The 13049-nt window shown below is 37.1% G+C and overlaps 2 protein-coding genes across 3 annotated transcripts in view; one reads left to right on the top strand and one right to left on the bottom strand.

Annotated features, from left to right (window-relative positions):
* Positions 1-505, bottom strand: part of ENPP3 (ectonucleotide pyrophosphatase/phosphodiesterase 3) — a 100806-nt gene extending 100301 nt beyond the window's left edge. The window contains exon 1 of the mRNA XM_040449182.1: positions 353-505. The gene's annotated coding sequence lies outside the window, so the exon portion shown is untranslated. The remainder of the gene's footprint in view (positions 1-352) is intronic.
* A 210-nt stretch (positions 506-715) lies between these two features.
* MED23 (mediator complex subunit 23) overlaps positions 716-13049 on the top strand; it is a 44736-nt gene continuing 32402 nt past the window's right edge. Inside the window, exons 1-11 of one of the 2 annotated variants that reach the window (XM_040449184.1) lie at positions 716-950; positions 1295-1326; positions 1488-1575; positions 4221-4345; positions 5356-5467; positions 7205-7303; positions 7904-8005; positions 8590-8659; positions 10136-10248; positions 11723-11818; positions 12364-12381. In XM_040449184.1, coding sequence (XP_040305118.1) covers positions 903-950; positions 1295-1326; positions 1488-1575; positions 4221-4345; positions 5356-5467; positions 7205-7303; positions 7904-8005; positions 8590-8659; positions 10136-10248; positions 11723-11818; positions 12364-12381 — 903 coding nt within the window. In that variant the 5' untranslated portion in view covers positions 716-902. The remainder of the gene's footprint in view (positions 951-1294; positions 1327-1487; positions 1576-4220; positions 4346-5355; positions 5468-7204; positions 7304-7903; positions 8006-8589; positions 8660-10135; positions 10249-11722; positions 11819-12363; positions 12382-13049) is intronic. The other variant, XM_040449185.1, reaches the window with a different exon arrangement.

The raw sequence follows: 13049 nt of genomic DNA on the forward strand, positions 1-13049 counted from the left end.
AAAGAAGAGACCCTAAATCAGCTTAACTGAGGAGGGCAGGCTTCCAGGAATATGTCAAACTGATGCTTGAAAAAATAAAGTGGTGAGTGAGGGGTACACTCCACAGTGCACTTGGCCACTGATTTGACCATGCCAGTAGATCAGCCTTCCTATCTCACCAAAGAGGCTAGGTATTCAGTAATAGGTAATAAATAACATTTATTATTTTATATGATTATAACTAAAACTGGTAGATATTATTATTTGATTATTCTAATTAAAAATCAGTAATAATGCGTTCATTTATTTTTTCAACCTTTTTTGAAAGCCTGCTATGTGTCACGCACTGTGCAAGGCACTGAAGTTACCGTACTTGAGAAGGTATGGTCCCTGTCGTCAAGAAAGGTGTGGTTTCAAATCCAGCCTCCAGAAAGTCAGCAGGTGACAGACGTCATGTTCACCTAGGTTGCAGGAGGAGCATTTCTCCCTGGCTGCCATTCCCTGGGCTCCAAGCTTTTTTCCTTCCCAGGAGGCAAAAGCATCTGAGCCGGAAGCATCTCCCGCTCCAGCCGGGAGGTGGCGACCTGCAGCCGACGACGCCTCGAGGTACTTAGGTTCAAAGCTCCACTTGGGGGCGCTCTCGTCTGGCTCGCAGGCCGCCCTTCTCCACCGGCGGAACATTTGGCTGGGTCTCTGGTTTCTACAGGTTTCATAATCCGCACGTACCCGGCACTTCCGGGCTTCCGGGCAGCCTCCTGCGGTTTGCTGGGCCTCGAAAGGGGAGCCTTTCCGCTGAGCGCTAGAGAAAGCGGACTCCTGAGAGCCCAGGTTTCCGGCGGGCGTCTCCGCCCCTCTGCCCCTCAATTCCCGGAGCTCGGGTCTAACCCGGGCCGCTCGCTGGGCGTCCTAGGAAGGCAGGGGCGATGGTCCAAATGGAGACACAACTGCAGAGCATTTTTGAGGACGTGGTGGTGAGTGGAGCCACCAGGGATAAAGGGCAGTGGCCGGGCGAGGGGGACACTCGGTGGCTGACTCAAGGAACCCGGTCCAGGCAACCTGTCCCCTTCCTCTCCTTTGTTGTGACACCGTGCATGTCCGCAAGGGTTTAGGAATCTCCAACAGCTGTCAACTTCAAAGTCGCCTTTGAAATCCACAATACCCTTCGTGACAGACCAGGCCGGGATTGTTATTTTGTGTGTGTCTCTGATTGAGTTGATTTGTCCTGTGTTACATTGTAGTGTTTTTCTCGAGGAGGTCCCTCCTTTTTTCTTCTTCTTTTGTTTGTTTTACATCGTTTGCTTTTTGTTTTTTACAGAAAACGGAAATTATAGAAGAGGCTTTTCCTGGGTGAGTATATATGCATTGCAGATTTTTGTGTTTTTACATGAGTGTATTTTTGTAAGTTTTACTTTGGTTTGTCTTGGAGATATATAAGATCCATAAGATTCTGGTTATGTTGAATTACCGTTTTAGAACTAGTAGCAAATAATCTGACTTTTGTGTTTTAGAATGTTTATGGACACCCCTGAAGATGAAAAAACAAAACTAATTAGCTGTTTGGGGGCCTTCAGACAGTTTTGGGGTGGTCTTTCTCAGGTGAGCACTGCATTTTTATGACATTCAGCTGATGATTTTTGATGCCTTCTTTTTTACATTATTTTGTTGTTGCTGTTAAGGTATTTCTGGAAAGGGAGAAATAAGTTTGTCAATATTTTTTATTTGTATATTCGGGCTTCCATTTGTTTCCATTTGTATTCTTCTAGTGGAGAACCAGTACTGAGAAGTCAAGTTGATAACAGCACAGTGTGAGATGTCTTTAAAAATCTCCCCCATGTTAGATTATATAAAACCATTTTCATCCTATTTTGATTTATTTGGTGCAAGGGAAAAGAGCTGTGGTAGAAGTGTAAAAGATACAAATTTCATTCCTTTTCTCAACAAAGGAGCTACAAAGCATTGATACAAAGATACTATGATCCAAGATTCTAAAGTAAAGGTACAAAAAAATGCCACAATAAGGATACTATAATAAAGATACTAAGATATTACAATAAAAACAAGGAAAGGAGCAGTAAAACTTAGTAACAAAGAACAGTCAACAGAAAATATGTTCATGAAAAAGACAAAATGTGTGATCCTTAAAGAGCTGCTGTTCCAGTAGTGTATTATCTTGTCATGGTGCATTATTTGTAGGAAAATGAGAACCATTCCCATTTAAGCCACTGGTGATAAGACTTGCTGCTCAAACATGGGTTACATAATGGCATATATTCTCTTTTTTTTTAATTTTTTTTTTTATTAGAGACCCTGAGAGGAGAGGGGCAGAGGGACAGAGGGGGAGAAAGAGACAGAGAGAGAGTGTCTTAAGCAGGCTCCATGCTCAGCACACAGCCCGATGCTAAACTTGATTACTTGACCCTGAGATCATGACCTGAGCCAAAATCAAGAGTCGGATGCTCAACTGACTGAGCCACCCAGGCACCCTGGCATATATTCATTTAAAAAAAAAAAGTTTTAATTACTTTCTAATAGGTAATTTATTCATATGACTCCAAATGCAAAAGGTACCAAAAAGGGGGACCCTACGAATAGTCTGCCTTCTATCTTTCTTAACTTAATCACCTACTTTTTCATGTCAGCAGCCAGTATCCCCAGTTTGTTGCCTTCTGGAAGTATTTTACACATGTAGAATCAATTTTTATAAAACATTCATATAATGTGTACACTGTTCATTAGCACCTTTTTTCCTCTTACTATTAGATTCTGAAAGTAATTCTACATTAATCCATTGAAAGTTACTTCTGCCTTTCATACAGTAGCATAATCCATTATATGACTGTACCTTCCTTTATTTAACCAGTCTCCTACTGAGTGACATTTAGGTTATTTCTTAGGTTATTTAAACAATACTAAATGAATAACAATACTTTAAACAGTACTAAAATGAATAATATTCTGCATAGGACACTGTGCAGAATAAACTCCTGAAAGTAGTATTGGTAGGTTAGAGGGTATGTCTATTTATAATTTTTATACAGATTGCCTAATAGCTTTTCCTAAGGATCATACCAGGCAAGGGGAGAATAAGCGTACCTGTTCCCAGCCTCACAGTAGGGTGTTAATGAATGTTTCTTGATGTTTACCAATATAAAACAGGAGAAATTATATCTCATCATGGTTTATTTTGCATTTCTCTAATATCGAACATCTTTTCAACATATTTTAATTTTTAAATAATTTATTAAACATTTTATGGATTAAGGATGGCCTGTATGTTCAAGAAGTTTATATTCTAATGGGGGAGCCAGGAAGAAAATAGATATTTCTTTTTTTTTTTTAATTTTTTTTAACGTTTTTATTTTTTTTTTTAATTTATTTTTGAGACAGAGACAGAGCATGAACGGGGGAGGGTCAGAGAGAGGGAGACACAGAATCTGAAACAGGCTCCAGGCTCTGAGCTGTCAGCACAGAGCCCGACGCGGGGCTCGAACTCATGGACTGCGAGATCATGACCTGAGCCGAAGTTGGCCGCTTAACCGACTGAGCCACCCAGGCGCCCCAGAAAATAGATATTTCTAAATCAGCATTATATTTTCAACAATAGAAGTGTGTTTGAGGGACAGTAGTAGTGCAGAAGAGGAGGACATGTAGGTCCCTCTTGACGGTATCCTAGAAGACAAACTGCTATGGGTACTACATTTTGGTATCAGGTTATACAAGTCTAGAAATTTGATATGTCATTGGATTCATAATTAGGCTCTTAGGGATTAGATTTCACACAATTCTCATGAGGCTGATATACTGACTCACAGTGGATACCCCCCCCCCCCCCCCCCCCCCCCCCCCCCACCCAGCCCAATGACAGGAATGTTTATATCTGCCATTAAGGGCATTGCTTACAATTTCTTACACAGTACACAGTCTTTGTTAGCGCTTTCTACTGACCATGAAAATACTAAGAAAATCTTACTCCTTCTGGCAGTCTCATGTAATAAAAATAGTGGGAATTTAATCTATAGAATTGTATTGATTTTAAGCTTAATATGACTGAAATACTAAATCTGAATTTTTTCATTTTGTCTTTTTTTTTAATTGTTTTCATTCATGAATGTTTATAGTGGAGTATTTCATTCATAGTCTTGATATACTCCCAGGTATATTAGCTATTTGTTAGCTATGTATATGGCTATATATAAAATATCACTTTGGACCTAAAATATAATCATTTTTTAATTTTCCAGGAATCTCATGAACAGTGCATCCAGTGGATTGTTAAATTTATTCATGGCCAGCATAGTCCTAAAAGAATTTCTTTTCTTTATGACTGCTTAGCGATGGCAGTGGAGACTGGTCTCCTTCCACCCAGGTATGTTTACTGATAGAGCAATCCAAAGAATTTTTTTTTTATTAATATTTGGAAATTGATCCAGGTTGTTATAATAGAGTAAAAGAATGAAAAAGGAGGTTAGGCTCAACAAGTAATCCTTCATAAAACATCAGGTTTTAGTTTCTAGGATATAGTATTCTTAGAATTGTGTACATAAAAGCTCAAAACCAGGCGGGCTTTGCCTTTCAACTCAGGAGCTAGGATCGCTTAACTTTTCCTGCACAATGAACTACATGAACACATTGTGACTTAAAACAATAATAATCCTCTTATTAACACTCATGGTTGCAATGATTGACTGAGTTCAGTAGGCAGTTTTTCTCAGGATCTTGAGATTGCAGTCAGATGGTAGCTATGGCTATAGTTATCACAAAGGTTTCCCCATTCGTGTCTGGTGGTTGATGCCTGGCTGTCATCTGAGACTCTAGCTGGGGCTATAATCTGGAATCTATACATGCCCTCTCCTCGTGATCTGGACTTTCTCACAGCACGATGGCACCCAACACAAGCATTCAAAAGAAGGCTAGACAGGAGCTACATTACCTTGCCTTGGATGTCATAAGCGCCCCTTTTGCCATAATCTTAGGCCTGCCCAGATTTTAGGGAAGAGAGTGTAGACCCTTCTCCCACCTCTTCATGGGAGTAGTGTCAGTGTCACACTTTAAAAGAGCGTGTGGGATTGAAAATCTTGTTTCAGCCATCTTGGAAAAATACAATCTACCGCAAACTGATAGATGGTAAGCATTTCATCTATAGTTTCTGGTAGATTTCTGTCTAGTAAGAATATACACAATATTATCGTGTTCTGTTTTTTGTTCTTTCACTTAAGTGAAAAAAATGTAACGTACATAATTTTTTAAAGTACGTTTGAAAAGTAATGTTCCTTTCTCAGAAACGCTATGATAAATACACAGAATACACAGACCTTGGCTGTTAGAGCATTTGAAAAATTCTGTTGTGTAACTGGAATGGGTATTCTTATTTTCTAGGATGGTTTGTGAATCCCTGATAAACTCTGACACACTGGAATGGGAAAGAACGCAGCTTTGGGCCTTAACATTTAAACTAGTTCGGAAAATAATTGGGGGAGTGGATTACAAGGTATTTTTTCCTAATTATAAAAAGTAATCACTTTCAGACATGATTGATTTTTAGTGTGTAGATCTTAATTTCAGATGGAATAAATGAAATGGAAGCATTTATTTTTTGTTGTATTTCCTAAAGGAACTTAAAATTGCTCAGTGTTTCCCATGGCTTCTCTGCTCTCCTCCCAACATTCTTTTTATTTTTAAATTTAAAAAAAATTTTTTTTAATGTTATTTATTTTTGACAGAGAGAGAGAGACAGAGCATGAGCAGGGGAGGGCCAGAGAGAGAGAGGGAGACACAGAATCTGAAGCAGGCTCCAGGCTCTGAGCTGTCAGCACAGAGCTCGACACGGGGCTCGAACTCACAGACCATGAGATCATGACCTGAGCCGAAGTCAGACTCTCAACCGACTGAGCCACCCAGGCACCCCTCTCCTCCCAGCATTCTTAAAAATTCCAGTCCTAATATATATGATGAGTAGGGAAGTCACCAGCAGACTCTGTTGCCTTTTCACGTCACAGATCTTACAATGTTGCGCCCCTTTCAAATGAAAGAGCAGAGAGCAGGGGCATGTGAAACCATGAAGGGATGTAGTCATCAGCTGGTAAAGGGAGCAAGCCCTGTTTCACCTCTGCTTTGACCTCCTTTGACCACATATGCTTCAGCGCTCTTCTCTTGGCCCAGAATAACAGCACACACTCTCACTGTGTCTCGTGATACAACTCAGGGTCTCCCTTGCTGCAAACACCATTCTCCTTCATTCAGACTACCTTTGTTATTGTCCTTTTTGAAAGGATTGCCATTGTCTGACCCTAGGCTTTATCTGTATTCTCTGTATTTTCTCTAATCAGAAATGACTTAAACTGCTTAATTATTGATCTGAATCGTGATTTCATACAAAATTAATTCTAAGAAGCTTTTTTCTTTCTTTCTTTCTTTTTTTAATTTTCTCTTTACTTACACTTCACTTTCCTTAGCAGGTTTACTTGGAGTTTTTGCTTTCTTCACTTGATCTTAGCCAAAAAGCCGAGAAGCGATGGAGTTTTTGCTTTCTAATTTGTAGGATGCCTTATATTTTTTTTTCTAATTTCTTTCATGTGTATGTTTTGTCTCTTTTTTGCAAGACTGATCACACAGTTCATACTCAATAAATGCATGTTAAATGAAATTTTTTCTCTATATATCTGATTCTGCTCTGAAATAAGGCAACTAGTAATAGATAGGAGATGACCAATTAACAGAATAGCCTTATTGGATAAGTTTGAGTGATTAGGTATGTGATGGATGAGGAGGGGGAGTAAAGTTAGAATACGACAAAGCGAGTAAGCAGAAGGGATCACCTGCCAGAAAATTTAATATTATGGCCCATGTCTCAGAGTGTTTTCGAGTTCTATTTAAATATATTTTTGTAAGCTCAAATTAAACTTTTTGGACTCTCATAACAATAGAAAGTGTAGTAATGTTGTGAGGGTCCGAAAAACTTAGCAGAGTGTGGACTGATTTTTATTTGTAAGTGACTTTCTTTGTTCATTCATATTGTAGGACATTCTTTAGAATTCTGTTTTGCAACATGACTCTTCTCTTGGGTTAATGTTAGGGACTTAAATGTTAGCTCTGATTCAGAAAAACTGAAAATGTGACATTGAAGGTAACATTTTTTTCTGATTATGTGATGTTGAAATTTTTAGGTGTTTTAACTAGCACAGGGGGCACTACTTAGTTTTAACCTATGAGTTTTTTCTTATATCAGGGTGTTCGAGATCTCTTAAAAGTGATTTTGGAGAAAATCTTGACAATTCCCAATACAGTGAGCTCAGCTGTTGTACAGCAGCTTCTAGCAGCAAGAGAGGTAATTTAGGACATGTTTGCAATTCATTGATCATCATCTCAAAAAAGTCTATGTTTATATAGATCTGTGCCTTTAAAATATATGGTAGTTTGTGAACTGTTCCATTTGGGTACTTCTACAAAAATCACTTCTAGTTTTACTGTTTATTATATTTTTATGATATGATTAAAATGTATTTTACTTTTATTGTATTTCTAATGAAAATTTTAATTAAGTCATAGCTTTTAATTATGAAAACAATATAGACTTAAAGTATTTTCAGCTGTTATAAGACCATAGCCTGTGGACCACTGAAAGATCTTTGTGCTTAGTAACTAATGTTGCAAGAGTTGTTACTTTGATCTGTTGCTTTCCTCTTAGAGGCTACCAATATTTAAAGCAAGGTTATTTACTAACATCCATTTCATTGTCCATTAATCTTCATTTTGAGAGATTCTTCACATATAAATGAATTCTTTTATGCTATAGTGTAAGCCCATTAAATCCATAATATCATATCTTTGCTTTTAATATCTTTGTTCTTGTTGCCACTGTTGCATTTAAAGGGCTTATCTGTGGAACTAATCAAGAACAATAACATTGCTCTTTTATTTTTCTTAGGTTATAGCATATATCTTGGAAAGAAATGCCTGTCTATTACCAGCCTATTTTGCAGTCACAGAGATCAGGAAACTATATCCTGAGGGAAAACTTCCACACTGGGTAAATCTGATATTTTCTATATTTTTAATAGAAATTTTAATCAAAAATAGTTATATTAATCTTTTTTTGTGTGTTTTTTTTTACTTATTTTTTTTTAATTTACATCCAAATTAGTTAGCATATAGTGCAACAATGATTTCAAGAGTAGATTCCTTAGTGCCCTTACCCATTTAGCCCATCCCCCCTCCCACAACCCCTCCCGTTATATTGATCTAATTTTTGTGTGCTTATTTTCAAAATGGTCACTTTTATCCTGAGATAAAATGTGCTTTTTTTTTTATCATTATAATGTATTTGTTTTATTTTTCTGCTATCTTCTTGAGACAGTTTCTATATCATGTGTTAAAATATACCAGCTTCATCAAATAGCTAAGGACATGGTGGTATGATTTGGCTTAATTCAGGGACAGATGAACTGGGAAGTAATTCTTTGTAAGGAAGTATAAGAGGACTAACTTTTGAGTCATTTTTATATGCTAGGTATTGTATTAAATTTTAACATATTGTCTCATTTTATATAAACGATGGTTATATTCAGAGCAGTCTTGATTTTATTTTTGTACTTGTTTTTGTTTTGTTTTTAGTTACTTGGAAACTTGGTATCAGACTTTGTGGATACCTTCAGGCCCACAGCAAGGATAAACTCCATTTGTGGTAGGATTCTAATTTAAAATACACTAAATAATACCTGGTTTTTAGTCAGCTACTGAACAAAATTTGCAGATGTACCTTACACATGTCCTAGTGGTTTGTTATTTTGATAATTCTGTAGAAGCTTAATAATAGCCATTTCCTTGTTTTCAGGTACTTTTTGTGTTGAGTGTAGGGAGGAAAAAACAGGTGTCTGGACTAGGTCTAAGTTTCAGGTGGAATCATTCTAGAAGATGTTTTTCCTGGTGAAAAGAGGGAACTTTTATTAGAGCTAGTAAAGCCCCATGGGATCTCCAGGAAACTAGAAGTCTCAACCGATCTGTCCCTCTGAGGCCATAGTACACAAGACTATCAGGTTCTTTCAGCCCATTCCAATTCACTTTTGTTCTATACTTCATTTCTTTTGTTTTTCATTTTTTCATGTTTTGTTAGACTCTCGGAATTTTTTTATTTATTTTTTCCTTAGATTGTTCTTTTTGAGAAAAAGAGAGAGAGCAGGGGAGGGGCAGAGAAAGAGAATCTGAAGCAGTCTCCACTATCAGCACTGAGCCTGATGCAGGACTTGATCTCACAACCCTGAGATCATGACCTAAGCTGAAATCAGGAGTAGGACATTTAACTGACTTAGCCACCCAGGCACCCCTCAGAATTTTCTTATAAAAATAATCATGTGATTTGGCAATTTGTGCAGTGTGCAGCAGTGTTTGGGTATATAGACCATTATTTAGTTGATGACCAAATTTTGAGCACTTCTTGTGAGTCAGGTGCTATTCTAGATTGGAAATACAAAAATAAAGCAAACAGACACTAGACAGGTAGTTCTCAGATGTCTAGCTTTTGTAACTGAGTGGATATTGGTATCATTTAATGAATTCTAGAAGTGGTGCAGATTTGAGAAGCATGATGAGTTCAACTTAAGATGTGTTAAGCTTGAGGTGCCTGTGGGACATCCAAGTGACAATATTCATTAGGCAGTCGGGTGTCTGAGTTGATGGTCATATGCTACATCTAAGGCCTCTAGGAACATCATGTGTAAAGTGAATCATGTTGACCCTAGACTAGAGATCTGTAAACTTTTTCTATAAATGGTGATATAGTAAATATTTTAGGCTTTAGGAGCCATTCAATCTGTTGGAACTACTCAGCTCTGTCATTGTGGTGCAAAAGCATCAGGGTTCCAGTAAGACTTTACAAAAACAGGCGGCAAGCTGCATCTGGCCCACGGATTATAGTTTGCTGTCTCTAACCTAGATACTTGGACAAATGTAACATTTTTGAATTTGGAATGTCTGTACAATTGGTCTTCGACCATCTGGACTAAAAATAATCAAAGAAAATTCCCGAAATTTAACTACAAGCTTTTTACAATCAGTGTCTGATTCAGCCCAGATATTTATTAAATATTCACAGAATGGTCAAAGGACCAGGCATTTCTGTGTTCATGTTTACTTAAAAACATTTTTTTTGTGATACATACAGGCCGCTGCAGCCTTCTGCCAGTTGTAAATAACTCGGGAGCCATTTGTAACTCGTGGAAATTGGATCCTGCAACTCTTCGTTTTCCCTTGAAAGGCCTCTTGCCATATGATAAGGTATGTAGATAAATCTAATGGAATTTTTGATCCATCTAACAGCCTTCATCCTGGATTATTTGATGTGTTGTGCTAAATTATCTCTTCATAGGCTGAAGAAGTACATATTTAATGAAAAATGGTTTGTGGTTTATCATGTGATTCTAGTATCCAATTATTCCCTGTGGTTTGTGATATTGTGGATGTTTATGCTCCAGTGGACAAAGCACATAGACTAAGAAAACTGAATCTTTAAGTAGAATCCTTGTTTTTATTCTTCCTTTACAAAGTGAGGACCAAAAGTGAATTTGTGTGGTTCTTAAAATTTGAAGAGTGAGCCTCTCCTTTGTTAGATTTTTTATTTTTATTTTTTTTAAGTTTCTTTAAGTAATCTCTACACCCAACATGGGGCTTGAACTCACAACCCCAAGATCAAGAGTCACATGCTCTTCTGACTGAGCCAGCCAGGTGCCCTGACTTTTGTTAGATATTTTAAAGAGGGGATGGAAAGGACAAAAGTGGAATAGAGTATTCCCAAAGGAAAAAAATCTATAAGTATCAATAAAATGAAGCATGACATACAGATACAACACTATACTGAAATTTGATAGATTCATTATAGTATGGTTGAAATGGTTACAGAGCAGGGAATGGGGAAGACTAGATATTTTTCATGTAAATGTTTCGTGTCAAAAATGATGTACAGAGCGATTAGGAAACTTACTCAGAAGTGAGGAGAGTGAATAATGAAACTAAGGTCACAATTCTGAGTTCTCGGCATATTATTAGTCAGCAAATTTTAGAATGTGAAAGAGTGGTAAACTACATGGAATTTATAGTTACCATGATAGTAATGATATTGAAAATAGATAAATAAATTATGCACTTACTGTATGCCCAGCACTACTCTAAGAACTTTTTTGCAATAACCCTTATTCTCGACTATCGTCTTAGTGTCTCCATTATACATATGATGCAACTGAGACCGAGTGGGGTAGCAGTTTGGCTAAGGCCCCTTGTTTAGGAAATGGTAGAGTCAGTAGTTGAACTCAGACAATCTGATTCCAGAATCTACACTCTTAACCCCTTTTACTATCAAGTCATTTTCCTCCAAATTTGGAAGTAGTGTTTATATGAACACTATGAAAGTGATTGGAAACTGCCTCCATTCCTTTGGTTAGATTTCTGAGGAGAAGATTCTTTCCTTACAGTGATGCTTAAGACTTTCATGTGACTGTAACTGAAGTCATTTCAAAATTTAGCCTCTGTATGACCTTGGGCAAGTCCCTTCATCTCAGTTTTATCACCTATCAAATGAGGGGTGGGGTCAGATTAACTGTAAGCACTAAAATCCTATGATTTTTTTCCACTAGATACTGCCTACTGTATGAAGGTAACAAGTGCCTTTAGTGGATTTTTTTATCCCAATTTCAAATTATTTGAATTAACATTTACTTTGATCTTGAAGCAATAATTTTTTTTATTTTCTTTAAAGGATCTGTTTGAACCACAGACTGCTTTGTTGAGATATGTATTGGAGCAGCCTTATTCCAGGGATATGGTCTGCAATATGCTAGGTTTAAATAAGCAGGTACTGTACTATGCTGGAAACCTAGTAAATTCTGCATAGAATCTGCACTATTCTTTTCTCTTTTCTTTGCTAGAGCTAACTGAGCAAAACAGTTAAGAACTATTTGGTGATTTTTTTTTTTTAATATGTGGTTTATTAAACAATGAATTGTTCCTATCATTTATATATTGCTTTAAAAATGTTTAAATTAAAAAGGAGATATTTTAAAAGTTGGTTTATTTTGCATTGCTTTTTTTTCTATAAGGCCAGTTTCAAGTATACCTTTTGCCAGAGAAACCTACACATGACTTAACCATAATTTTTGACTTTTTTGTTGTTTGGGTGCCTATTTTTATAACCCTTGGTATCTTCAGCGTGGCCTGGCTGCTGATTTTTTCCCCCCTTTTTGGTGTATGTTTGTTTTTGGTGGTTTAACATGTGGGAGGGTTTGTGCTGACTCTGGGTTCCTTGAGGCTGGCCTCATAGTCACTGTTTTGTCTTTTCTTTTTTTCTTCCTTTATTTTTGTTCTGTCCTGTCTTGTCCTGCCCATCCTCCAATGCTCTAGACCTTGAACATTGCTCAGGTATGTTCACAACCTTACTGTTGTATTGTGACTAACGATACGCTGGCCGCTTTGTAGCCACTGATTCCATTTAGAGAATACATGTATGGTCGGGGCTTGAAATTGGCAGGACCATGCTGAGACCAAGGCCACTAAAACGAATTTCTTCTTGGGATATGAGAGTTGTTTTTGGTGGATTGTTTTTGGTTTTGGTTTTTGGTGTTTGTTTTTTTATATTCTTTTTTTTTTCTTTTTTCTTTTTTCCTTTTTTTTTTTTTAACAAAAAGAGACAACACCTGGCACACAATAACACCTGTCACTTTTTGATGGGTGGTTTTTCCTTCCCACTCCATTTTCCTTTTTTTTTTTTTTTTTTTCTTTTTTTATACTTTAGGGCTAAAGCTCGCCTTGTGGAATTTTCAGACATGGAAAGATTTGTGGTGGCCTTTATCTTTCCGGATTATTAAAACATAAATAAATAACATCTATAAAACTATTTACATTGCTTTGCCTTAAAACAAAAACAAATTAAAAATAAAACAAAAAAGAGGGAAAAGCACTTTACTAGAGATACGTTATTTTAAAAGTTGGAGTGGTAAACTTTATGCAGGGAAGGTTTTTTTGGAAACATGGGGATTGACTAAGAAATGTCACACTCTTAGGTGACCCCACACCTGCTTGACAAACAC

This window comes from Herpailurus yagouaroundi, unplaced genomic scaffold, assembly GCF_014898765.1.
Source record: "Herpailurus yagouaroundi ecotype Mexico unplaced genomic scaffold, PumYag 198, whole genome shotgun sequence".
Lineage (NCBI taxonomy): Eukaryota > Metazoa > Chordata > Mammalia > Carnivora > Felidae > Herpailurus > Herpailurus yagouaroundi.